This window comes from Grampus griseus, assembly GCF_964374135.1.
Source record: "Grampus griseus genome assembly, chromosome: 15".
NCBI classification, from domain to species: domain Eukaryota; kingdom Metazoa; phylum Chordata; class Mammalia; order Artiodactyla; family Delphinidae; genus Grampus; species Grampus griseus.
Window position 1 is genome coordinate 74,424,537 of NC_139009.1, and position 23,216 is coordinate 74,447,752.

Genomic DNA, 23,216 nt, shown 5'->3' on the forward strand with positions numbered 1-23,216 from the left:
AGGACCATGGATGTGGTCATAAAGTCTAGAGATGGGCCCTTTTATAACGTTCTTTGTGAAAGCCCCAAGCACAGCCCAAGTGCTTCCATTGTTTCCCAATCAGCAAACCCACCTTTCCTCCCGCAAGCCGCGGAGAGGATTGTTCTTCCGAATTCACCTAATTCTCTGAGCGGTAAGCAGCTGGAGGCTGCTGCGAGGGGTCTTATTCATCTCCCCAGGGTAACGTGCATCCTATCCTAGGAGCAGGCGGTCTCCTAATAACATCATTAAACCCGAAGTTCATGCGCTCGGGGCCACCGCGACAGCAGCAGCCCCCCGGCCCCGGCCCTGCACCAAGTCCGAAGCCCCTGTGCGGGACGGAAGTGACACCGGCCCACCCGCCACTTGTGGGCTCCTTCCAAACGGAGAGCCATGAAATCGGTCCCCGACTCCCGGCTCCTCGTTGGCTCAAGTTTGGTTTTGTTCTTTTCCCTTCTCTCCCTATAATTCCTTTAAATGGGCAAACCTGGCACAAACGCAGGTGGACATTTTAAAGTGAAAGCTTCAGGAAACAGACCATCACCTTGTCAAGAGATCTGCTGAATCACATACAAGGGCGTAAACGGGGCTCCCCCACCCCAATATTCAACAGTCTCTTGAACAGAAGACTGAAATCATACTCTAAACATCGACTTTTTTCCTCCTCCAAGAGAGTAAAGTCAGCAAATGCAAGGTGAGCCTTGTGAGCTGCCTCCTTTCTTGGGGAAAAGGCTGGAGCCAAGGGGCCGAGCGCGGCCTCCACCGTAGGGTCCACAAAGAGTGAGGGCCTCTCTCAGAAACTGTAGCGCTGGGGGCGGAAGGGGGACGGCAATCGTTGAAATCGATGACAGAACTCTCTTTATTCCGCTTTTCGGCCATTTTCACCACCGAACCATTAACCAAGAAATTGCCAGCAACTAGACGGCCCCCCGCAGGGCTGCCAGCCGCCGGCTGCGCTCAGGGCGAGGATGCACAAGGCCGTGCGAAGGATCGTACGCTGACCAGCCAAGATGGCCACTTTCACGTGGCTGTGGGCCACTGGCTCCCTGTCACCCGGGCATCCCCAGGCAGGACAGCCGGAAAGACCCTCGGGGAGAGCCAGAGGACAAAACCCCCGACGATTCCCGCTGCCCCCGCTGGGGGACGCGACCTAGCGGCCAGGTAGCCCGGCCAACGGTCGGAAGGGAGGTGCCATTGTCACAGCACAGGGGAGCAGGCCCATAAAGCCCTTGTCTCTCTTCCTCCCACGTCGAACACGGAAGCATACAACGACCCAGTATATTGCCTTTCCCCTCACTCCTTATTAGTGCTTAAAATGGCGAATATTCGCGAGAGGGGCGCGTTACCTCCGCTCCCTTCCCCCTGCCTGGCAGAATGGTTCGGTCGAACTCCCCTCGGTGCACCGCCCCTTCCCCTCCCCCGTCCCCGCGCGAGTGGCGCATTGGCGCGCGGCGCCGAGGGGCGGGGCCCGAGCCGGGCGCGCGCGGGCGCCGTGTATAAATAGTAGGCCGCGCTGCCCGCCGCCTCGTTTGCTCCGCGCCGCCCGCTCGAGCTGACAAGAACGCGGTCTTTTGCTAGCGCGTTTCGCACTTGTCGGCTCGCCGCTTTTTCTCTTCAACGCCACTTTCACTCACCGCCACCACCATGAACGGGCAGCTCAACGGCTTCCACGACGCGTTCATCGAGGAGGGCACGTTCCTCTTCACCTCCGAGTCTGTGGGGGAAGGCCACCCAGGTGAGGTGACGGGGCCTGGAGCGAAGCGAGGGGCGGGGCGCGGGGTCGGGACTGGCCGGCAGAATCCGCCGGCCGCGGTGCCCAAGCCGGTGGCCCTCTCCCGGCTGCTGGTGGAAAGAGCGGCGGCCGCGCGCCTTCCTCGTGGCGCTGCCGCTGCCGAGCGCGTGGCCGCCGCCCCCCCCTTCCTCTCTCCTCCCCTCCCATCCGGCCGCGCGCCCCGGCATGCGGAAGATTCCAGAAAACGAGAAGGGCGGGGGCCGTGGCCGCTCGTGTTCTAGCCGGGGAGGGCACTAGTTCCTTCTCCCCGCCCTGCGGTCCGAGCCACCTCGAGTGGGCGGCCCGCCTCGCGTGCTCGCGTCCGGCCCGCGAGAGCGCGCGCCCCGCATTGCAGCCTCAACCACGTGTTTGCCGCATGTGGCTTCTGGGCGAGGGAGCCGGCTGGTTTGCAGAGCGTGGCCCGGACCACCGGGCCTCCGCTCTTCCCGTTAATTCTTTGGCTACACTGAAGAATACGACATGTCCTTAGCCGGTATATGGCCTCGCGTCAAGGTGACAGCCTCCAACTAAATATAGTGCTTGTCGGAGGAGGCATTCCTTATTTGGATCGTGCGTGAAAAGGATAGGAAGCATGAATTAAGTGTATGGCGCCATTGCGTTGGGGCTGACTGTTAGGCAAGGTTTTTACTCCATATATCATCCTCCGGGCTTTGTCCACCGGTCCGCCATTATGGCGATCAATTTACACGTGAACGAATGAAGCTATTTCAAGGAACTTTCGATCCCAGCCTGAAAACCTCACCTAGTGAAGATCGTTATTCTAATAGACGGGTCCAGCCCTTTCTTGGGATGACCACAATGACAGATGTCTCGTCTGTTGGTTTAAGGATCCATTTCCCTCTAGCAAGCTTACTGTGCCTATGATGAAATCCCACAAGCAACCTAGTGGTAGAGGAGAGGACAAACCCCGAGATCCTGATGAGTGAAGGTCAGGTGTGGTGTGGGTGGTTTTGTTTGTTTTCCCCCAGCGCTGAGAACTGCACTGTGTATTTGAACCGCCTTTTATTAACTTAAAGCTGCAGGCATTTGTAAATGTTTAGATTGTCCTGGGCCTCTGACTGGACTGCGGTACACATTTTGCTTAAGTTTTTTTTAGATGGTTATAGAAAATTTAGGAAAGTGATATTCGGGGTTTTTTTCTGTTCTCCTGATTTTTAATAGAGGGCAGTACAGTGAGGGGAAGATCAGCAAGGATTCAGAATACATTTGGGGATTTTCCAGTCTATTCGGCTCTTGTTCCTGGATTACTCTTAACACAAAATCAAATGCCGTTTTATTCCCTTTGTTCATGAAGTGTCGTTGCTTTCCTCATTTAACTCTGACTTTATTTCTCACTGCCCTAATTGGCGTTCCTTAGAATCAGGGAGAGATTGATAAACGGTTCACCTTTCTGGTTGGTTAGATTTATAATGAAAAATTTAAATTCGGGGGATAAGATGTAAGTACCATTGTCTTTGAAAATTAATGCTGTGAAGGTAAATGTTCCTTGCTTTGCTTTTGAATGGAAGATAAAACACTTTCTACTTACTTCCATTTAATCAATCTCCATTATGTGGCTATCCTGTTTAACAATAGAAATTGTTTTTGCCTAGGAACTTAATTTTTCAAAATGTCTGATATACTTTAAAGATGGGACTGAAGTCCTTGTAAAGGTGTAAAGTGCATATACTGCAATGAGCTTAAATGTATTAAACATGCTGGGTGTTCTGCTGGCTTATCTGAATTGGTGATCTGTGGTACAGCTATATGAAGAACAAGGTGTCAAGTTAGGAAACATGTAGCACTATATCCAGCATTTATTCTTCAGGGAAATGGTTTCTGCGAAAGCAGTATAGCAGTTAAGATCTCCATACTTGGAATGTCGCTGAAAATGTACACTTGAAAATGGTTAAATTGGTAAATTTTATGCTGTATAGGTTTTGCCACAATTTTGGTGGGGGGAGGGTGCCCTGCCAAGCGGCCTTCAGGATCTTAGTTCCCTGACCAAGGATTGAACCCATGCCCCCTGCAGTGGAAGCACGAAGTCCTAACCACTGGACTGCCAGGGAATTCCTGCCACAGTTTTTTTAAAAGAAAACAGAGATCTTCCCAGCTGTAGTTATAGGGGAAGGGGGCATGACATACATGACATTATCAGTGAATTAAAGAAATTAAGCCAGGAATTTTTTTCTTCCCCAGATAAGATTTGTGACCAGATTAGTGATGCTGTTCTTGATGCCCACCTTCAGCAGGACCCCGATGCCAAAGTGGCTTGTGGTAGGTTCAGAACACTGCTTTATCACCTGATGAAAAGGTAGCATGAAAATTACTTCATAAAAGTGATGTTTGACTGTGAACCTCTCTTTTACTAGAAACTGTTGCTAAAACTGGAATGATCCTTCTTGCTGGGGAAATTACGTCCAGAGCTGCTGTTGACTACCAGAAAGTGGTTCGTGAAACCATTAAACACATTGGATATGATGATTCTTCCAAAGGTGTGTTTTAATGAGTGGGCTTTCTAACCTCATTTTTCCAGGTATTTTTTTTCAGTCCTCTCTAGCTATATCTTCTAGAGTGTTCCTGGGAATATTTAATTCTACTTGTATATTTTTAGTGTTTTTGTTCCAGCCCTATTCTTTAAAAGTACTAAGTTTTAGGTATATTTGATTTCTCTAGCAGCATTTAGAATTCCAGATAATTTTAAAATGACAAATTTACTTTGTCGTAAATACAAAGTATTGCTATGGCCCTTTAAAAACAAACCAAAAAAACATCGTTTTGTTTATAGGGTTTGACTACAAGACTTGTAACGTGCTAGTGGCCTTGGAGCAACAGTCACCAGATATTGCTCAAGGTGTTCATCTTGATCGGAATGAGGAAGACATTGGTGCAGGAGACCAGGTATCTTGGTAGACATCTGTTTGCATCTCTTCTAACATTAAATTCTAAAGCTTGGATTGATTGCATTGGTAACTTTTCCTTTTTTAGGGTTTGATGTTTGGTTATGCCACTGATGAAACAGAGGAATGTATGCCATTAACCATTGTCTTAGCACACAAGCTCAATGCCAAACTGGCTGAACTACGCCGGAATGGCACTTTGCCTTGGTTACGCCCAGATTCTAAAACTCAAGTAAGTGACGAGTGTCAAAACTACACACATTACATTGGCACAGGACTTCAGTAAGGTGTTTTGATTAAAGCTAAGAGAAGAATATGGTTTGTTCTCTGTATTGTAATGTAGGGTAGAGAATCAGGAACAAAGCTATTGTTTAATAGATTGATGTTCTGATGATCTGTTTCACTTTCAAGGTGACTGTGCAGTATATGCAGGACCGAGGTGCTGTGCTTCCCATCAGAGTCCACACAATTGTTATATCTGTTCAGCATGATGAAGAAGTTTGTCTAGATGAGATGAGGGATGCCCTAAAGGAGAAAGTCATCAAAGCCGTTGTACCTGCAAAGTATCTTGATGAGGATACAATCTATCATCTACAGCCAAGTGGCAGATTTGTTATTGGTGGGCCTCAGGTAAGGTCTTACAATGTCAATTCAGTTGCTTTTTTGGGTCTTCTGTTACTTGCTAAAATTTGGCTACTTCCACCTTTTTCCTAGGGTTTTTGAAGCCTACCTGTGCCTCTTCCGAGGATATTTGCCAAGTGATATTGAATAACCATTTAACAAGCCTGATCTAGAACCACTGGAAAGGATTAGGCATAAAGTAACTTAAATCCTATAATTTCAGGGTGATGCTGGTTTGACTGGCCGGAAAATCATTGTGGACACTTACGGTGGTTGGGGAGCTCATGGAGGAGGTGCCTTTTCAGGAAAGGATTATACCAAGGTGGACCGTTCAGCTGCTTATGCTGCTCGTTGGGTGGCAAAATCCCTTGTTAAAGGAGGTCTGTGCAGAAGGGTTCTTGTTCAGGTATATACTTCTATATAACTGGGTTGACTAAAAGGCATGTAAGCGGGAGGGCATTTAGCAGTTATCTACTTGTCTTTTTTTGATACCAGTGTATTACACAAGTATGTGGGTCTTTTGATCACTGACTCTTACGACATTTAAATTCTTTTAGGTCTCTTATGCTATTGGAGTATCTCATCCATTGTCTATCTCCATTTTCCATTATGGCACCTCTCAGAAGAGTGAGAGAGAGCTATTAGAGATTGTGAAGAAGAATTTTGACCTCCGCCCTGGGGTCATTGTCAGGTAAAGATGGTAAAGACTATTGCTAGTGAAAAACATTGAGGGTGTGGGTGTGTATGTATATATACTTGATATATTCAAATCTGAGAAAGTGAAGGTGTGAAGGAAGACTGGAGTGGGGAAACATGGTAATTCCTAGAATGTGTTGATGTCATTTTTAAATTGCCGTCAGTAAAGGCTTAAATTATTAGGAAAACTCTAAAATTACAGTGCTGCATGGCTTAGACTAACCACCCTAGAAAGTCCTCCACATTTGATATAGGCTTTGTGCTCCTGTTACCTAAGGGATGTTTACTTAAAAGAAATTTTAGTACAGATGAATGGGCATGGCTGTTACAAAGAAAATAACCATGGTAGGGTGTGGGCATGGGACCTCGGTAAGTATTCCATGATTTTAGATGAGCTTTTGACACTTGCAATGTCTCAGAATAATGACAAGTTTTCATATTTGTTGAGCCAGGGACGGAAAAACAAGAACTATAGTTACTAATAAGGACTGTGCAAGGAGTTTGGACACCAGGGAAGTAACAAACACTTTTGCCACAAACTTCTTTCCTAGCATACCCCAGAGAACTGAACTCATTTGCCAGAAGTCTTGAAAATGAGTCTTGCTGATTGTTTTGCTTTAATTTAATTGAATGCTACATATTAAGTTACGGACTTGTATATTCCAGGGATCTGGATCTGAAGAAGCCAATTTATCAGAGGACTGCAGCCTATGGCCACTTTGGTAGGGACAGCTTCCCATGGGAAGTGCCCAAAAAGCTTAAATATTGAAAGTGTTAGCCTTTTTTCCCCAGACTTGTTGGCGTAGGCTACAGAGAAGCCTTCAAGCTCTGAGGGAAAGGGCCCTTCTTCCTAAATTTTCCTGTCCTCTTTCAGCTCCTGATCAGTTGCAGTCACTCTAGTCAATGACATGAATTTTAGCTTGTGTGGGGGACTGTAAGTTGGGCTTGCTATTCTGTCCCTAGGTGTTTTGTTCACCATTATAATGAATTTAGTGAGCATAGGTGATCCATGTAACTGCCTAGAAACAAACCAACAGCACTGTAGTAAACAATGCTTTGAAATTGAACCTTTGTGCCCTATCACCCAACCTTCTAAAATCCTAATTGCATTGACTTTCCCACCAAATGCTGAAAATGTCCTTGTAACGTGCACGTAAAGTACTTGTAGTTCCATTATAGCCTCTGTCTGGCAATGCCACAGCCCTGTCAGCATGAATTTGTAATGTCTTGAGCTCTATTATGAATGTGAAGCCTTCCCTTATCCTCCCTTTAACTTGATCCATTTCTAATTATGTAGCTCTTTGTCAGGGAGTGTTCTCTATCCAATCATTCTTGCATGTAACGCAAGTTCCAGTTGGAGCTCTAGCCTGACATGAGAAAGGAAAAAAAAAAAAAGGCAGTTACCATTAAACCATCTCCCTGGTGCTTATGCTCTTAATTGCCATCTCTTAAACAGCACCAAATCAAAATCTCTCCACTTTTCAGCTGTCTTTTGGAGGACGTACGTAATAAGGTTTTTATTTAGTAAATCAATCCTATGCATGGTTTCAGCACTAGCCAAACCACCAACTCCTAGCTCTAGAAAAACAGGCACTTGGCACCCTTGTGATGTCATACAAAGAAGTCACAGGGCTGTACCTGAGGGTCTGTAGGTTGCACACTTTGGTACCAGATAACTTTTTTTTTCTTTATAAGAAAGACTGAGCACTCCACACTGCACAATAAGTCCTCCCAGGGTTTTAACTTTGTTTTGTTTTCAAAACCAGGTCCAATGAGCTTTCTGAACAGCTGGTGTAGCTACAGAGAAACCAGCTTCCTTCAGAGAGCAGTGCTTTTGGCGGGGAGGAGGAAATCCCTTCATACTTGAACATTTTCTAATTGCTTATTTATTGTATTCTGGGGTATGGCGTAAGTACAGAGAAGCCATCACCTCAGATGGCAGCTTTTAAATTTTTTTTTTTTTTTTTTTTTTTTTTTTTTTTCCTCAACACCATGATTCCTTTAACATGTTTCCAGCATTCCCAGGTAGGCCAAGGTGTCCTACAGAAAAACCTTGGGTTAGACCTACAGGGGTTCTGGCTGGTGTTAACAGAAGGGAGGGCAGAGCTGGTGCAGCTGGCCATGGAGAAAGCTGACTTGGCTGGTGTGGTACAGAGAAGCCAGCTTGTTTACATGCTTATTCCATGACTGCTTGCCCTAAGCAGAAAGTGCCTTTCAGCATCTATTTTTGGAGGTTTATTACGTATGTCTGGTTCTCAATTCCAACAGTTTAATGAAGATCTAAATAAAATGCTAGGTTCTACCTTAACCTGTGTCCATTATTCTTTTAAAGTGTTTTGGTATGAATATGAATTGAACATACTTTTTAACCCTGAGTAATCGTAATCCCACCCATGGTTTAGGGAAATCACTTCAATCCTGACTGCAAGCAGTTTGTAAATCATATCCCTTGCACTAAGGAAGTTCAAGGTTTGGTCTCAGTTTGTCTAGCACTGCCTTTTTTGGCCAATACACTGGGCAAAATTCACAGCTCCTTATTACAGCAGCCAGTTCTACACCATCAGCAGTGTTTTAAATTATCTAAGGTTAGGGGCATAAAAACCATTAACGTGAGTGTAATGTGGAAGGAGTGATAGTGTTCACTTCAGAAAATTTAAGCCAATTTTCATCTTTCTGAAAATGTAGAAAGTTTATTTAATGCCTTAAGTTTCCTGTCTATATAAACAGGTGTTAAAGGCTGCAAGTTACATGTTCAGTACATACTACAGTTTGAAAAGGGTTTTTAAACAGTGGTGAGAGAAAAGCTTATTCTAAAATTGTAGAAGGTTCATCAGCCAGAGCTTGGACCATCCTTCCTTAAGCCTAGCAGCCACTTGGCACATGTTCATACCAGCACGTATGAGATCAAGTGGTTCAAACACTTCACTGTGCTCTGCTGTTGCAGACGTGAGGCCCAAGGAATGCTTATACCTGGTTCCCTGGAGGCTTAGAAGTTTAGAAACATTTGGGAGGGAAGGCAAGGTTAAATCTTCTGACCTGCTCTGAAACTTGAGAAGTTCAACTTTGCATGACATTGAAAAACTCCAGAAAAAGTTTAAGAAGCCTTTAGATCACTGCATTGCTATCTGAAGATAAGTTAACCATCTTGACCAAATGGGATGAGGATGAGTACATGCCTGTAGGCTGGTGAAGTGATACCAGAGAGAGAACTGCTTTGAGGTTCGGTTCAATATTTATTTACTAGGATGACCCCTGCTTTCAAGGAGTTTGCAGACTAAAGAGAGTGACCTTCAAGGTGGCTTGTCCTCTACCTAGCCGCGGGGTGGAGGTGGGGATTAACCAGCTGAGGGAGGAGAGTAGAAGCAAAGGCATGAAACAGCAAGGGGTGAAGTGATTACAGCTGAGAATCAAAAGCATGAAGTGTTAATAGAAGAAAATGTCGTATTTCATGTTTAAGTTGAAAATCATACTTTTCTACAGAGTTTCAAGGGGGATGACACTGGTCAGGGATAGAAGATCTAAATGCTCGGGGTAGGATGCAAAGCCTTCTGGCGAAAAGGACATTAATTACCAGGGCCTGAATACTGAAATCTGAATAACCCAGATTTTCACCAGTGAACAGCTTTTCTTAACCAGTATTAGACTAGCACCTTTCTTCATCCCACCCCAACATTTTCATTTGGAAAACGAGACAGGTTGCAGGAAAGCAGCATCCTTGCCTGTATTAAGAAAGATACTTTTTGCAGGAGTTTCCTTCTGAAGTGAAGAGTTGTTTTTTTTAACCAAGTAAAAAGGAGGGTGTGGGCAGCAGTTGCGGGAAAGGACATGGTGCCAAGGTGTATCGTGTCGCTGAGATCTGCAAAAGGACTGAAAACCAGTGTTTCCCCCACATCGGTGCAAGATGCCCTGTGGCACAGCCATCACTGACCCACAAAATGCCTTGTATGAATCAGAGGGACTTACTGCCAGGCCCCACTTGGCCTCAGCTGGGTGCCCTTATTCAGCCCCAACCTGCACAACTACATGGCAGCCCTGCTCTGGTCTATCCCTAACTGGATTCCAGTATAAAGGCTGAAAGAACAGAGGTGGTAGAGATGAATTCAATAGGTCCAAGAAGTAGGAGGCAGAATTAATGGGACTTGAAATCTCAAGAAATGTGAGGAAAAGAAGAGTCAAGGCTGATGACTCACAGATGGCTTGGTTAAAAAAAAAAACAGTTGCCATTCACTAATAAAGGAGACGCAAGTCTGAGTTGGGGATGAATGCAAGTTCTGTTTATGACAGAGTTTGAAAGCTCTGTAGGATATCCAGCTGGAGCTAGCTAGATATACAGGTCTAGGGCACAGGAAAGAAACCTAAGCAGCAGCATCACTGGAAACCATGGAGTAGACATAATCATCCCAAGTGTGTACAGTGAAAAGGCAGCTGCCTAGGAAAGAACCCTGAGACTGGGTGGAGTGGAGCACGCGAAGAGAAGCCTGAAAACAGATGCGATCCTTTATCAAAGTTACTGGGACTGCCAGTCTACTGACGTCTCTGCCCGGAAGACCATGAGCTCCCAAGCAGGGCCTGTTTTTTAGTTTGTTTGTCTTTTTCTTTTTAATTACTCTACGCATTCTAACTTCCTAGCCCAGGGCCAGGCCTTTGAATTTTCACAGCATTGAGGATCCTCCTAAATCACATCCAAACTTTCTACATCCAGAGTCTACAAAGCGACTGTCAACATTCCCTAATCCCTCACCACTGTTCGGTTAAATCTTACTTTACATCACCTCCTGCTCATTAAAGGCTAGAATAATGCTAAATACTAAGCTTATTTGTAGATAAATACCACTACTAATCACCTAAATTTCGTTATTTAACTCTTGCTATTCTAACTATGCTCATGACTGCTACTGAAAAACTGGCTGTATAAATAATAGGAGCAAAGAAGGAACCAAAATCGCAGTGAAGAGAAAATTATTCTCTGTGCATTTAAAACCTGATCACCATCCTAATCATACTTTATAATTGGACAAGTTTTAAGCTACATTATTGTCAAGGATTCTGAAAACTACAAGCAGCAGGGTGCAGGACCTTTAAGTCAAACAGACTTGAGGTTCAAACCATCAGTCCACCCCTTATTAGGTATATGTCTTATGAGCAAATTATATTACCTCTCAGCCTCAGTTTCCCCAACCATAAAATAGGGCTTATGGCCGTTAAGGACTAAATGTAATAATGCTGGAACAGTGCTTCACACAGTGCCTAGCATATGGCAAGCACTTGAGAACAGCCAGCTATTATTTTCATCATGGAACATTAAATCTCTTTCACCAAGGAGCCAGTCACTTTAAACCTGATCCTTACCCTTTCATCCTAGAAAGACATTTTCACGTTGTTTTTTAACTCCCCAGGCCCCTCAACCTTGGATTGATAAATCTTATCCTTGCTCTACTTCCTTGGTTCTTCTAATCTATCATCTCTGAATTTATCAGAGCTATGGATAAGGAAGAAAAATGTAAAAAAAATCTGAATTTTTCAGATGTCCACTGCATAGGTAATGGTCTTGTAACGCTGCTCCTATATCTGTACCCAACATCTGGCCTCCCTCAGAACTCTGAGTGGACAGTGTCAGCATTTGGCTCAGAAGGATTAGGATTTGAAGAATCTGTGTTTGAAGGACTCGGCTCCCCAACTGGCTCAAAGGGTCGCAAGTTCGCATAAGTCACCTCTTGGGCCAGCTGCTCCAGGGAAGGGCGGCCTAATACCAGATTTCGAAGTGAGATACAAGTCATCAGAAAGCTGAAAAAGAGGGAAAAAGCCAGCAATCCAAACTCCTGTTTCAACATAGGCATTCTGGCCAAAGCCCTTAGGGGACACCTGGTCCTACCCCCTCACCCAGGCATAAATGAGACTCTCCCCTCAAGCACCCCAACATCCCAGTTGGAAAGGCACCCCACTCCTTATACAGTCTGGTAGAGGACTCCAGGGTGGGGTAGGAATAACCCACAGGGAGGCTGGAGAAAACTTGAGGCAGAACAAGAGGTGGCCATCAGACACCACTTACTCTCCCATTCAATCAGGGAGAGGAGAATGGAGAGGACAAAAGGGAGGAATTTAGCACTGGATTGTCCTTTCCTGGGAAACAGTCCCTACTGTTACCCTCACCAGAGAAAAGTTACTCAGCCTGCAAACATCTAATGGCAAAGACACGTACTGCTGTGGGTAAAACTTACCTGCGGCGAAAGACATAGAGCTTTCGCAGCAAGAAGCGGAGGAGTCGCTCGTGGAAAGGGGCATTTCGCCGGCGTTCGATCTCCTGGAGCCTTTGCTGGCGTCTAAGAAAGGTCTGAACCAGCGGTGTTGGCTCAAGGCCCCCTTTGACTTCCCCTTCCAGCAGAGGTTGCAGCTCTGGAGGCAGAGGCTCTGTTTCTGCCCGAAAGAGGGCAAAAAGACGAATCACTGAGAGAGAGAGAGCATTCTCTCTCCTAGAACTCCCCTTTCCCCAGCTAGATGCTTCAAGTTCATTCTTTAATGGCTAGATCCTCACTCACAACACTGACTTCTTGTAAAGCGGGCTATCTCAACCCAAATCTTCATATACTCACCACTTCCATTCTCCACCTTCTCCTTCAATTCTTGCAGGTATGCCAGGTCTTGCTCCAGTGCAAGCTCTGTAGTGTTGACATAGATGTACATGTAGCAGGAAGGACTGGGCGACATTGTATACACCTTATGGTACTCACCAGCAGGCAACTGAAAAGAGGGAAGAAACAGATCTCTTTCACCCTCTAGTCTTTCCCTAGCCAGCCTATGGCCTCCCTACACTGTACACCGTCGCAGACATCTTTTTTCTTGTGTGTTAGAGTCCAAAGGAACTGACCTCTAGAACCCTGAATGAGGCTATTCACAGCCCCCCTGGGGCCCTTGCTTTTTGAGCTCCCACTGCATTATTGTTATGTTAAAGTATTTTGAGTCTGTAATAAAAAAAACTCTACTAGTCTAAACTTTTCTACCATTGTTTTATTCTGTCGTTTTTGTTTTGTTTTTCTAATATTTATTTATTTATTTGGCTGCATCGGGTCTTAGTTGCAGCAAGCGGGACCTTCATTGTGGCACGCAGGCTTCTCTCTAGTTGTGGCGCACGGGCTCCAGGGCGCATGGGCTCAGTAGTTGCGGCACGCGGGCTCTCTAGTTGTGGCGTGGGCTCAGTAGTTGTGGCGCGGGCAGGCTTAGTTGCCCCAACAGCATGTGGGATCTTAGTTCCCCAACCAGGGATGTACCCACGTCCCCTGCATTGGAAGGTGGGTTCTTAACCACTGGACCACCAGGGAAGTGGTGGTCCCTCTACCATTGTTAATTCAAGCAAAATACCTGCATTTTTTCTCCCTCCTGAAGAGTCTGGTTCTTCTGTTCTGCCACCAGCTCCACAGTTACCTCTCCCTGCAGCAGCTGGATGCTAGTGTTGCCCAGGTCTTCGCTCACAAAGTTCTCCAGGTGCAGCCCTGTTGGGCAAGAGTTCCCCAACCCACCCCATGGTGGAGTGAACTCAGCCCCAGCCGGAACAGAGAAATCACACCTTCACCAACACCCCCCACCTCGGGTTTCAAAAACCTTCCTCCCACCAGGAGTGGCCCCTCCCCACTCCATCACACGCCATATCCCTGGCCAACAAAGCCAAGAGGGAGACAGCAAAGCCTCCTTGCTCTCCTCCGTACCAGGGAAATCCGCGATGAAGACCACCTCGGTGTGGTTGTCCAGGCTGCTCTTGATTTCCTGTAGTTTGGTTCTCCAGGGAGACAGGTCCATCAGTAGCGGCTGCAGCCAAGGTGTACGCTGGAAGGGGGACCAGGTAGCCTGCACGATGTCCACACGAGGGTCAAAAATCCTTAGGAAAGAAACCATGTTCTAAGGAGGCCACAGCCACCTATGCACTGGCATTTCCGGTTCTGTTCTTTTCATCACTGTTCCCAGATAGAAGAAACAGGTTTTTCAGAAAGAAGAAATGGTCTACGTCAGCATGTTATTGCCAGTTTGGGACAGAGAAAGGAGGGGAAAGAGATTCTGCAGCACTGGGAAGAGTGGGAGTTAGTGGCCACCTGACAAGAGCTGTGATAACAGCTTCGAAAAGAATAAGTGCATTACCTTTTCTTCAGGATGATGGTGCCCCCTGCTGGAAGCAATCAGCTATGCCCACAACCAGGTCAACAGGGACATGCACCCGAGGACAGCCTTTCAAGCAAGACAACACTGGGGAGCATGGGCTATTCATCTTGGCAGAAAGAGCTGGACTTCATTTCTCCCCCTTCTCTGCTCCCCTTGCCCACCTCTGCTGGAAGCGGTCATTGATGGAGACCCAAATATCAAAGTAGATCTGGGGCTCAGTGACATTGTACTTGGGAAGCAGGCGGCTCAGGCAAGTGGCATATTGCTTCAGCATGTCCGCATGATCCTTCCAACGCCGGCTCTGTGTGAATACCTGCCCCAAACCCCTACGTTAGTCCCACCTCATTGTTATGGAGCCTCTGGATAGGTCATGCAATGCCAACGGCACAGAGAGACCCCTGCCTGCTGCCAGTTCTGACAGAGAAACAGCAACAACAACAAAACCACACAAAACTCGCTGGAAGAATTTCTCATTGCTGGGCTAGCGGTACTCACCTTTCCTAAATCTCATCTCAGTTCAGGGAAGTGAACGACATCACCCTATTTCAACCCCCACCAAAGAAGCGCTCCACAGGGCTCCAGAGAAAGGGCAGAGTGGGCCCAAATGTGTTTTATTTCATAATTGTGTTTACGACCAAACCAGACCCCAAAGCTCAAGGGGGCCTCTGAAGGCCAGTAAATCATCAGCATCAGACATCTCACCCCAGGGTTGAGGTAGCCCAGCTCGCCGGTGCGGCCATCACGGTAGGTGATCTTCACGTGCTGGTGGGAGCGGGAGTGCACCATCATGTCCCAGGAATAGCCGTACAGCCCGTTTGTCCAGTTGTTATAGCCCTGAGGAGGCAGGGCAGCGGCAATCAGCTCGACGGTCCTCACGCTGACACCATCCTCCACCAAGAGAGGTCTGCAAGACCAGCCCTGTTCTCTCCCGGTTGCCGTCGCCTCCACCGCTGCCCAAGGTTAACCCCCAGCCCACACGTACCTGGGTGAGGAAATGGGAATAGGGCAGGAAGAGCTGCTCCAGGAGGTAGAGCAGGGTGAAGGCGGCGCCCAGCTGATGGCGCAGCCCTGGCTTCTGACCACCTTTGGCCCGGCTCCTCTTATACACGCAGGAAGCACTGGGCTGGGGGGCAGTCCTGAGGGGCAGCAGTTCTTGCAGCCTTTTCGGGCAGTGAGCCACCAGCTTCCGAGGCCACTCGGGAGAGCAGAAGAGAGGGCTGCTGGCCAGCATGACGTAGGGGAACATACCTAGAAAAGCAGGGAGAAAACCAGCACGTCAGGAGTCTGGCCGGAGGAAAACATGGGTAATCGCCTCAACCCCCTTCCCCTAGGCAGCCTTTCCCAGGTACTCCACTGATGATGAAAGAAGTTCTCAACTCCAGTCTATTTCTCCCTGGAGAAACTTACTACACAACATACTTGCTGAGCCCGGAAGCCACCAGCCGCCTCCCTGTTTGTTTCCATCTCACAGAGACCGTATCCGGCTCAGCTTGGCGCCCGTCCCTGTCACCACCTCCCACTGCCACACGTGCCGCTGGCTCGTCCCTCCCCTTCACACCTGTGGTTTCCTATTTCCCACCAGAGTACAGGAACTGACCAATGCTGAAGAGCTGGGAATTCATGCAGTGGAAGTAGGACACGAAGAGGAGGCCAATGGATCTTGAGGCATCAAAGAAGAGCAGGAAACCGGCAGAGAGGTCGAGCAGCAGTCCGCACCAGTGCACCACCAGCAGACTAGTCATCTCCTCAGACAATACAAATCTGCGGACACCAGGGTCAAAGGTCAGGCACCAGCACTCACAGCGCACTCACAGCAGATGTACCTCTGCTACGCTGTCCTTGCTGCAGGATCCACCCCAGCAGGTGGGTGGAAGAACTCTGCACAAAGACATCCTCTGGTAGGGTTTTCCAACCCCTCTTCATTTCCACATACTTTAGGTGGCCATCTTTTTTCAACATACCCTATGTAATAAGCAAGAGTGCATCTCCGAGGGCACAATTTGATTGAGCAGTGTGTGTTGTGGCGGGCAGGTTCTTCGTGGAGGTTATACATTGAGAAGAAACTGTAATAGGGGAACGCTTGGCTAACATCATCATGGTGTCAAACTTTAGGAACTGGGAGATGACAGGAAAGAGGGAAAAGAACAAAGTAAAACAAGAGGAAAGAAGAAATGGGAGGAAGAGTAATGTCAGAGAGGAGCAGCTCTGTTTTGGAAAGAGTTGGCAACAATGGTATTGTCGGGGTAAGGGGCGCCGACTGCCCATCTGCTCCGCACGCCGACCAAGGAGTCCCGGCGAGAGGCTGGGGTGGCCACCCGAGGACAGAGGCACCACCACAGCAACTGCTGGGGCCACTGCCTCACTTACCAAGCCACCTAGCCCTGGCGCTTTCCTTTCCTTTACTGCTTTTCCCTTTGTTTCCGCCCACACTGTAAGTCTCCCAGGGGCAGCTAGGCCTAGATCTTTTGATACCATCAACTCTGCCTTCTGCTGAACAGGGAGATGAGTGGACAGAGGGAAACACGTGCAAATTCAGGCAAAGTGGGAAGAGCAGCCGTGACTGCAGACCTGAGGGAGTCAAGCCCCCCACTCTGCACCTGGGCCACATGAGGCCTCTTGCCCTGCCGCTCACTTGAAGGGACTGAAGAGCCAGTGCCGGGACAGGTATTCCATGGAGTAGCCTTCCACCCAGTCTGCGTCCAGCTTTTTCACGCCCGCAATGAAGTACACAATGAAGATCTGCAAACACAAAACGAATGTTCAAACAAAGTCAGAACCTTGTCCCCTACAGACAGTCACAAATCAGTTCTGATGCCAGTTCACGGCCCAAGGGAGACTAGATCCATTCTTCTATTCACTCATCTCATATATTCACTTACCCGACATCCTACAGATGCCAGGCACAGTACTAGGCACCAAGGAAAGTCATAATGTTACTCTTTCCTCATGAGGATTCTAATCCAGTGGGAACAAAGCTCGACTCTTTCTATGACAAGGTGAGAGACCCCAGAGATTAGGGGGTTGGAAACAAGGGGAAGGCCAGCCCAGCTTTCCAGCAAGAGGGGGAAAAGAGAAGATCCAGGGAGGCAGAGCAGAGCCTAGTCTGGCAGTGGAACAGCCGTGCTGACAATGGCTGCTGAGAACACCTCCCCCTCTCCTGAAATCCTGTACCTGGCCACGCAGCACAGCATAGTTCCAAAGGGGCACGTGGGCGTTCCGCTTCCGGGCATTCAGCAGGCCGTCCACAGACCTGCAGCGAGGGGGAGAAGGATAGAGGACAGCTTCTTAGTCCAGTCCCATTTCTACCTTGGGACTGGTAGAAATGCTTTTTAAGTGTAATGCTCTCTCTATCCCAGGATGTCTCCCACACCTTCTCTGGTCCTCTGGGCTATTCTGAGGTCCTTTAGAATTATATGAGCATACTGCAACAACGACTATTTTAAGTCACAACAGAAATATTACTAGTGAGTTATAACAACGGAAAGTTCAGTGTTTACCATTCGTTTAGTTAGCAAATTAGTTTCTCCTAAAGAAATAGATTGGGAACAAGACTAAAATGCTAGAATATGGCTGAATATGAAAAAGAACGAATTTGAGGCAACGTTTGAAAAGCTAAAGGTGTATGAAAATATATATAGTGCATTTAAAAACAAGTTTCAATTTCTAAGACAAACTGACACTTCATAGACCTGGATGCTAGGATCTAGTGCCAGAGGGTACCTGCTAACAGCTTACCTAGGCTAAGAACTGATAAAACCAGGCTCCTAAGATTAGATGTATTCTGGGGAGGCAGAAGCAAAGTACGTTTTCAAGAAGACACAGAATGAGCAGAGAAGCCAGGAAAGGGGCAGCTTACACTTGTGGTCAAGAGCATGGGAGCCTGTAGTTAAGGAGACCTGGAGTCTCACTTACGCCTCTTACATGCTATGTGACCCTAGGCAAGTCCTTTACTTCTCTAAGCCTTAGTTTCTTCATCTATAAAATGGGAACAGCACTATGGACCTCATGGGGTTATAATGTGGAAAAATTAAAAGTGTTTAGCATAGTGCCTGGCACGTGGAAAGCCTTCAGTAAGTGATGGATATTTTTTCAAACTGTGTAAAAGTCATAAAAATGAGACTTTTCAGGGGTATTCTGTCAAAAGTGCGTCTTTGTGATGACAGCTGGCCACTCTGAATGAATGTAAAGGTTTACAAAAGGAGCATCTGCATGTGTGTGTTGATGAAAGAAGTTTAATTAATGACTGATAAATCACCAACAAATCCAATGTCTGAGATTTTTTTCCCCCTATACTCATGTTACTGACAGCTCATACTCGCTTTTCACTTAATAATGGGAGAACCCGTAAAGGTCATCTGCCCTGCCACCCTGCCTCCAAATCCCTTCTCCATCTCCCCTGAGAGATGGTCACCTGAGCCAGAGGTCGAGGAGGGTTACCTCCTCCCGGGACAGCACTGCTCAGCAGCCCTGGTGGGCCCTCTCCTTCTGACATGACTCTGCCCCACAGCAACTTCTACTCTTGGCTCTAACTCTGCCCCTCTGGGCTCACACAGAGAAAGTCTGCTCCCTCTTCCACATGACCACCCTTGTAGTATCTGAAAACAGCTATGTCTGGCTTTAGTCTTCTCTTCTTCTCTCTAAGAGGATTACAGGAAGTGGATAGATCAAGGCACCTGGGGAGATAGGGAAAGAGTGAAGGGGTGGGAATGGAGCCATTTTGCTTTTTTGTCACCCCAAGAGCCCCAACCTCACGGAACCTTCCCTCTCCCAAATCCATCCAAATCAAAGTGTCACCCTGTAACCACACTCTGCAACGCATGGCTGAAAATACGTTTGCTGGGACAAATTCTAGGACCTCCCCGGGCCCCTATCTCTGGTAACCATCCTGACGCAGCCAACCCCTGCCTCTTTTCCCCAGACTCATACCAGTAGCGGTTTGCATCCATGAACGTCAGCTGAAAGGCCAACAAACCATACAGATAGGAGTGGTTGTTCCACGATGTCTTGTCCAGAAGAAACACATACCAGTATGGCAGCAGGAATAACACACAGCTTATCCGGTAGCGCAGGCCCAGCATCATGCCCAGTGCCCCTGGGATTTGTGGGGGAGAGGATTAAGAGGTCAGAGGGGTACTACAGGCCCAGCTCCCCTGGGACAGGCTGTGGGTAGGATTAGGAAAGGTCATCAGACATTTTATAACCAAGTGAAAATAAATTTCAATTAAATGTTATTTCAACATTTTAAACAGAGTTACGGGGTCACAGCTCAGATGACACACAGGTCAGCAGGATGAAATTATAAGTCACGGAGGAAGTGAAATAAGAAACCCAAGACCTTGGTCATTCACCAGCATGCTTTGTATTTCAGGGTTTGGGGTAGGCCAGTCAATACTCCCATCTCTCCTCAGTTTCCCTCACCCAGAAACATGATGGTGTAGACCAGATACATCCAGTCAAGTGGCAGTGGCTGCAGGGCGTCCAGCAACGGGAAGCGGCACACCTCCAGCCCATCCAGGTATCTTCGGTCCAGGGAGCTGAGCCCCCGCTCCTGGGGAATGTCCAGCACCATCATCAGCCCTGAGAAGGCAGAGGGGGAGGGGGCCGCTAGGCCTTAGCAAAGCGAGCCGTGGAACATGCTGGAATACAGTCGAGCACGCCCAGCTCCAGGGTCAGACTTCTTTCCAAACCCCGGAAAGAATTCATTCAACAATAACCACAGAGCGCCTACTCTGTGCTAGGCATTATGCCAGTTGTGTGATCTCAGACAGCCACTGCACCTCACCGAGCCAATTCCCCATTTGTGAAAGGGGGCTCATAATATTTTGCAGGGTTTCAGAGAAGATTAAATGAAAGAAGTGTACAAAATGCGATCAAAGCTGTTCAGATTTGATAGTAATATTTGTAAAGGTCTGCCCTGCTGGCTAGAGAAAGTGCTCTGGGGTGGTGCTCCTCAACCTCTTTTACTTTCTGGCACACCTGGCAGAGCAGTGTCTGGCCAGCACACTGGGGCAAAGAGAAGGGGTACTCAGGCCAGGAAGGCATCTCCAGTTAAGGCAAGATTTCTCAACCCCAGGACTATTCAGTTTGGCCTGGTTAATTATTTGCTGGGAGGGCTACCGTGTGGTTCATAGGTCATGCAGCAGCATCCCTGGCTTCTGTGTAGGTGCCAGTAACCACCTATTCCCCTTCCCTCCCACCCCCAAGATGTGACAAATACAAATGTCTACAGACATTGCCAAATGTCCCCTGGAGAGCAAACTCACTCCCCGTTGAGAAGCACAGGGAGTAATATCTCAGCATATCTGTAACCCATTCCAAACATACACGCTGTGGCCTATGAGTTAGAAAGATCTGGATTAGGGAGTCACGGCCTAAATGTCTGCCCTGTCACCTCTGCCATTTCTCTAAAGTCTAGTCCTTAGCATACTTACTGGGCAACTTCATGCCACAAATAAAATGGGTTCCTGTTCCTCTACCTCTATATTTCCTATAGCCTCAGACCAAAGCATTTCTGGTCTCCAAACCCTAATCGGAGACAAAACTGGGTCACAACGACCTCTTCCAGGATATCAGTAACTTCAGCTCTTAGGAAAAGGAAGGTAAGTCCACTAAGCAAGTAAGTATCCAAGAAATGGACAAGGGACGATTGTCATTTTCCCATCCCCAACCATGCTGGCCCCTCCCAGAAACTGGACTTACCAAAGAGAAAACGGAAGACTGCCAGGCTTGCAGGATCTGTTGGTCTATTCAGCAGGGTCACCAGCTTCCCCCAGCTGGACACATCTGTCCACTCAAAACCCAAGAGCTTCCCCATTCGGCTGCCCTGACGGCGCCCTGAGGTCTGTCCAGCCTTATCTTTCTGTACTTTATCTGCAACCGATAAATGGAGAAAGTTGTGGGTGCGCGTATGGGAATGGAGATGCTTTAACATAGGCTCCTCCTCAAATCACAGAAATCACAGGCGCAGGTCTTCTGCCTACCTGGATTCTTCCACTGATCTCTGACTACCCGAAACATCCCTGCAGTGCAGCCCCTCCTCCAGGATCCCCCAATGCCCCAGAACCTTTCTCAGACAGCAGCCCTCTAGCCGCAAAGCGTCCTGAATGTCATCACTACCCCGAAGCCGAAGACTGCAATCTCTTTCTACGGCTCCTTCCCATCGGAGGCTCCCTTCCCCAGGTCCCACAGGGAAGCCCTCCGGCCCCCACCCTTCTGAAACCCGCGCCCCTCTCTATCCGCCACAAGGCGGGGCTCTGACCCTACCTGAGTCGGGCGGGGACAGCGCAGACCGAGCAGACACCGCCATGGCCTCGGGGAGGTAGGTCGGCCAAGAGACACCATCCGAGTAGGTGCGTCGCGAGGGAAAACTCCCCTAAGTCCCGCCTCCCCGACACAACAGCACCCGCGAGGCCGGCCGGAAAGTGCAGGGACTGTCGTGAAGAGCCCTAGTCGGCCGCGCCGGGCTCCCTGCTTGGCGGCAGAGGGCGGAGCGAGGAGCCTTGGGGCGGGGCGAAGCGGCCGCGAAGGGGCGTGGTCAGGCCCCGGCCTCCCCGGTGACCCAGGAGGAGGGAAGATGTCACCGGGCCTGCTTCTCTTCCACCGAATGACCAGTCTCTTCCCTGAGGCCTCCCGATCCCTCTCCGCGCTTTCAACCTAAGAAGACTCCGAGATCCCGCAGCTTCCCTGGGTCACTCCCCGCACCCATTAGGCCTCTCCAGACGTGAGCAGCGAGGGCGCAAATGTCAGACTCTTCCCAGAGAGGTTCCCGCCGAATTAGGACGCACCTGGAAGGGCTGCCCCGGTCTAGAGACTGTGTGCAAGTTTCTTTATTCTCTCTTCCAGTACCTGCCATGAACCAGAGGTTTGAAAGCAGCAGGGGAAACCGGAACAACATAGCTGCAGAGGGTATGCAGAGTAGGGGCAATGAATAGAGTGGTCGATCAAGGAAAGTCTTAAGAGAGGTGAGTCTTGAACAGCGTTGTAACATCTAATTCTCTGCACTGGGATTGACCAGCAGGATCAGAGGAAGGCATCTTACACCAGGGGTTCTCACATTTTTTAGTCTCAGAACCCCTCTACACTGATACACACGTTATGGAGAACCCTAAAGAGCTTTTGTTTATAATGGGTTATATTTTCCCATATTTACCGTATTGGAAATTTACACTGAGAAATGTTTAAAATATGTATTGATTCACTAAAAGAAAAAAGTAATAAACCCATTACATGTTTATATAAATAACCTTTTTAAGAAAAAGTATATTTTCCATACCAAGAAAATACATGAGAATAGTATTCTTTTACATGCAAATCTCTTTGATGTTTGGCTTCATTGAAGAAAGCTGGATTCTCGTATCTGCTTCTGCATTCCATCTGTTGTGAAATGGTGTTGATTGAAGTATGTGAAGGAAACCTGGCCTTACCGATACTTAGTTGGAGAAAAGCGAAGCATTTTATTATTATTTTTTTTTTTTTTGCGGTACGCGGGCCTCTCACTGTTGTGGCCTCTCCCGTCGCGGAGCACAGGCTCCGGACGCGCAGGCTCAGCAGCCATGGCTCACGGGCCCGGCCGCTCCACGGCATGTGGGATCTTCCCGGACCGGGGCACGAACCCGCGTCCTCTGCATCAGCAGGCGGACTCTCAACCACTGCGCCACCAGGGAAGCCCAAGAGAAGCGTTTTAATAGCCTGTTTAGATAACTGGATATTCTTTTGTACCACACCCAAACTTACAAGTAGTCGTTTTTTAAAGGTTAGTCAGATGTGAAATTGAAAATCATATAATGAACTTTATGCTCTATTACATTAAAATCATTGGTATATCTTGCGCTTTGAATGGACCTTTTACTCACGCATGATTTTGTAAAATATGCATGGTCATTTGGAAAACATTGCTTCACTGAGTTACACAGCTCTTTTAAATGCAGAGCCTCTTAACGTGGAGCAACAGGAACTCTGCTTCCATTACTCGTGGGACTGCAAAATGGTACAGCCACATTGGAAGACAGTTTTGGCATTTTCTTACAAGACTCCACATACTCTTACCATATGATCCAGCAATT

The 23,216-nt window shown here is 47.9% G+C and overlaps 2 protein-coding genes and 1 long non-coding RNA gene across 4 annotated transcripts; 2 read left to right on the forward strand and 1 right to left on the reverse strand.

The window, feature by feature from the left end:
• Positions 1 to 1,551: 1,551 nt before the first annotated feature.
• On the forward strand, positions 1,552 to 8,314 carry MAT2A (methionine adenosyltransferase 2A). The gene is made up of 9 exons (XM_082672921.1): positions 1,552 to 1,753; positions 3,989 to 4,066; positions 4,162 to 4,284; positions 4,578 to 4,690; positions 4,778 to 4,921; positions 5,101 to 5,319; positions 5,534 to 5,716; positions 5,868 to 6,001; positions 6,673 to 8,314. The coding sequence occupies exons 1-9, from the start codon at positions 1,663 to 1,665 to the stop codon at positions 6,773 to 6,775; spliced, it is 1,188 nt and encodes a 395-aa protein (XP_082529047.1). The 5' UTR covers positions 1,552 to 1,662; the 3' UTR covers positions 6,776 to 8,314.
• On the reverse strand, positions 6,785 to 21,511 carry GGCX (gamma-glutamyl carboxylase). 2 transcript variants are annotated; one of them, XM_082672920.1, is made up of 15 exons: positions 21,418 to 21,511; positions 20,854 to 21,024; positions 19,573 to 19,731; positions 19,081 to 19,246; positions 17,326 to 17,404; positions 16,787 to 16,893; positions 15,752 to 15,915; positions 15,137 to 15,402; positions 14,857 to 14,988; positions 14,316 to 14,467; positions 13,707 to 13,876; positions 13,363 to 13,493; positions 12,597 to 12,744; positions 12,225 to 12,414; positions 6,785 to 11,790 (listed from the first exon to the last, which is right to left on the reverse strand). In XM_082672920.1, exons 1-15 carry the CDS (start codon positions 21,458 to 21,460, stop codon positions 11,598 to 11,600), a joined length of 2,271 nt encoding a protein of 756 aa, XP_082529046.1. In that variant the 5' UTR covers positions 21,461 to 21,511; the 3' UTR covers positions 6,785 to 11,597. The 2 variants fall into 2 exon arrangements, with proteins under 2 accessions (XP_082529046.1, XP_082529045.1); XM_082672919.1 differs by having other exon boundaries at positions 12,225 to 12,420.
• A 206-nt stretch (positions 21,512 to 21,717) lies between these two features.
• On the forward strand, positions 21,718 to 23,216 carry LOC309833873. The gene is made up of 3 exons (XR_014297823.1): positions 21,718 to 21,874; positions 21,997 to 22,115; positions 23,082 to 23,216. It is a non-coding gene; the product is annotated as an uncharacterized lncRNA (long non-coding RNA).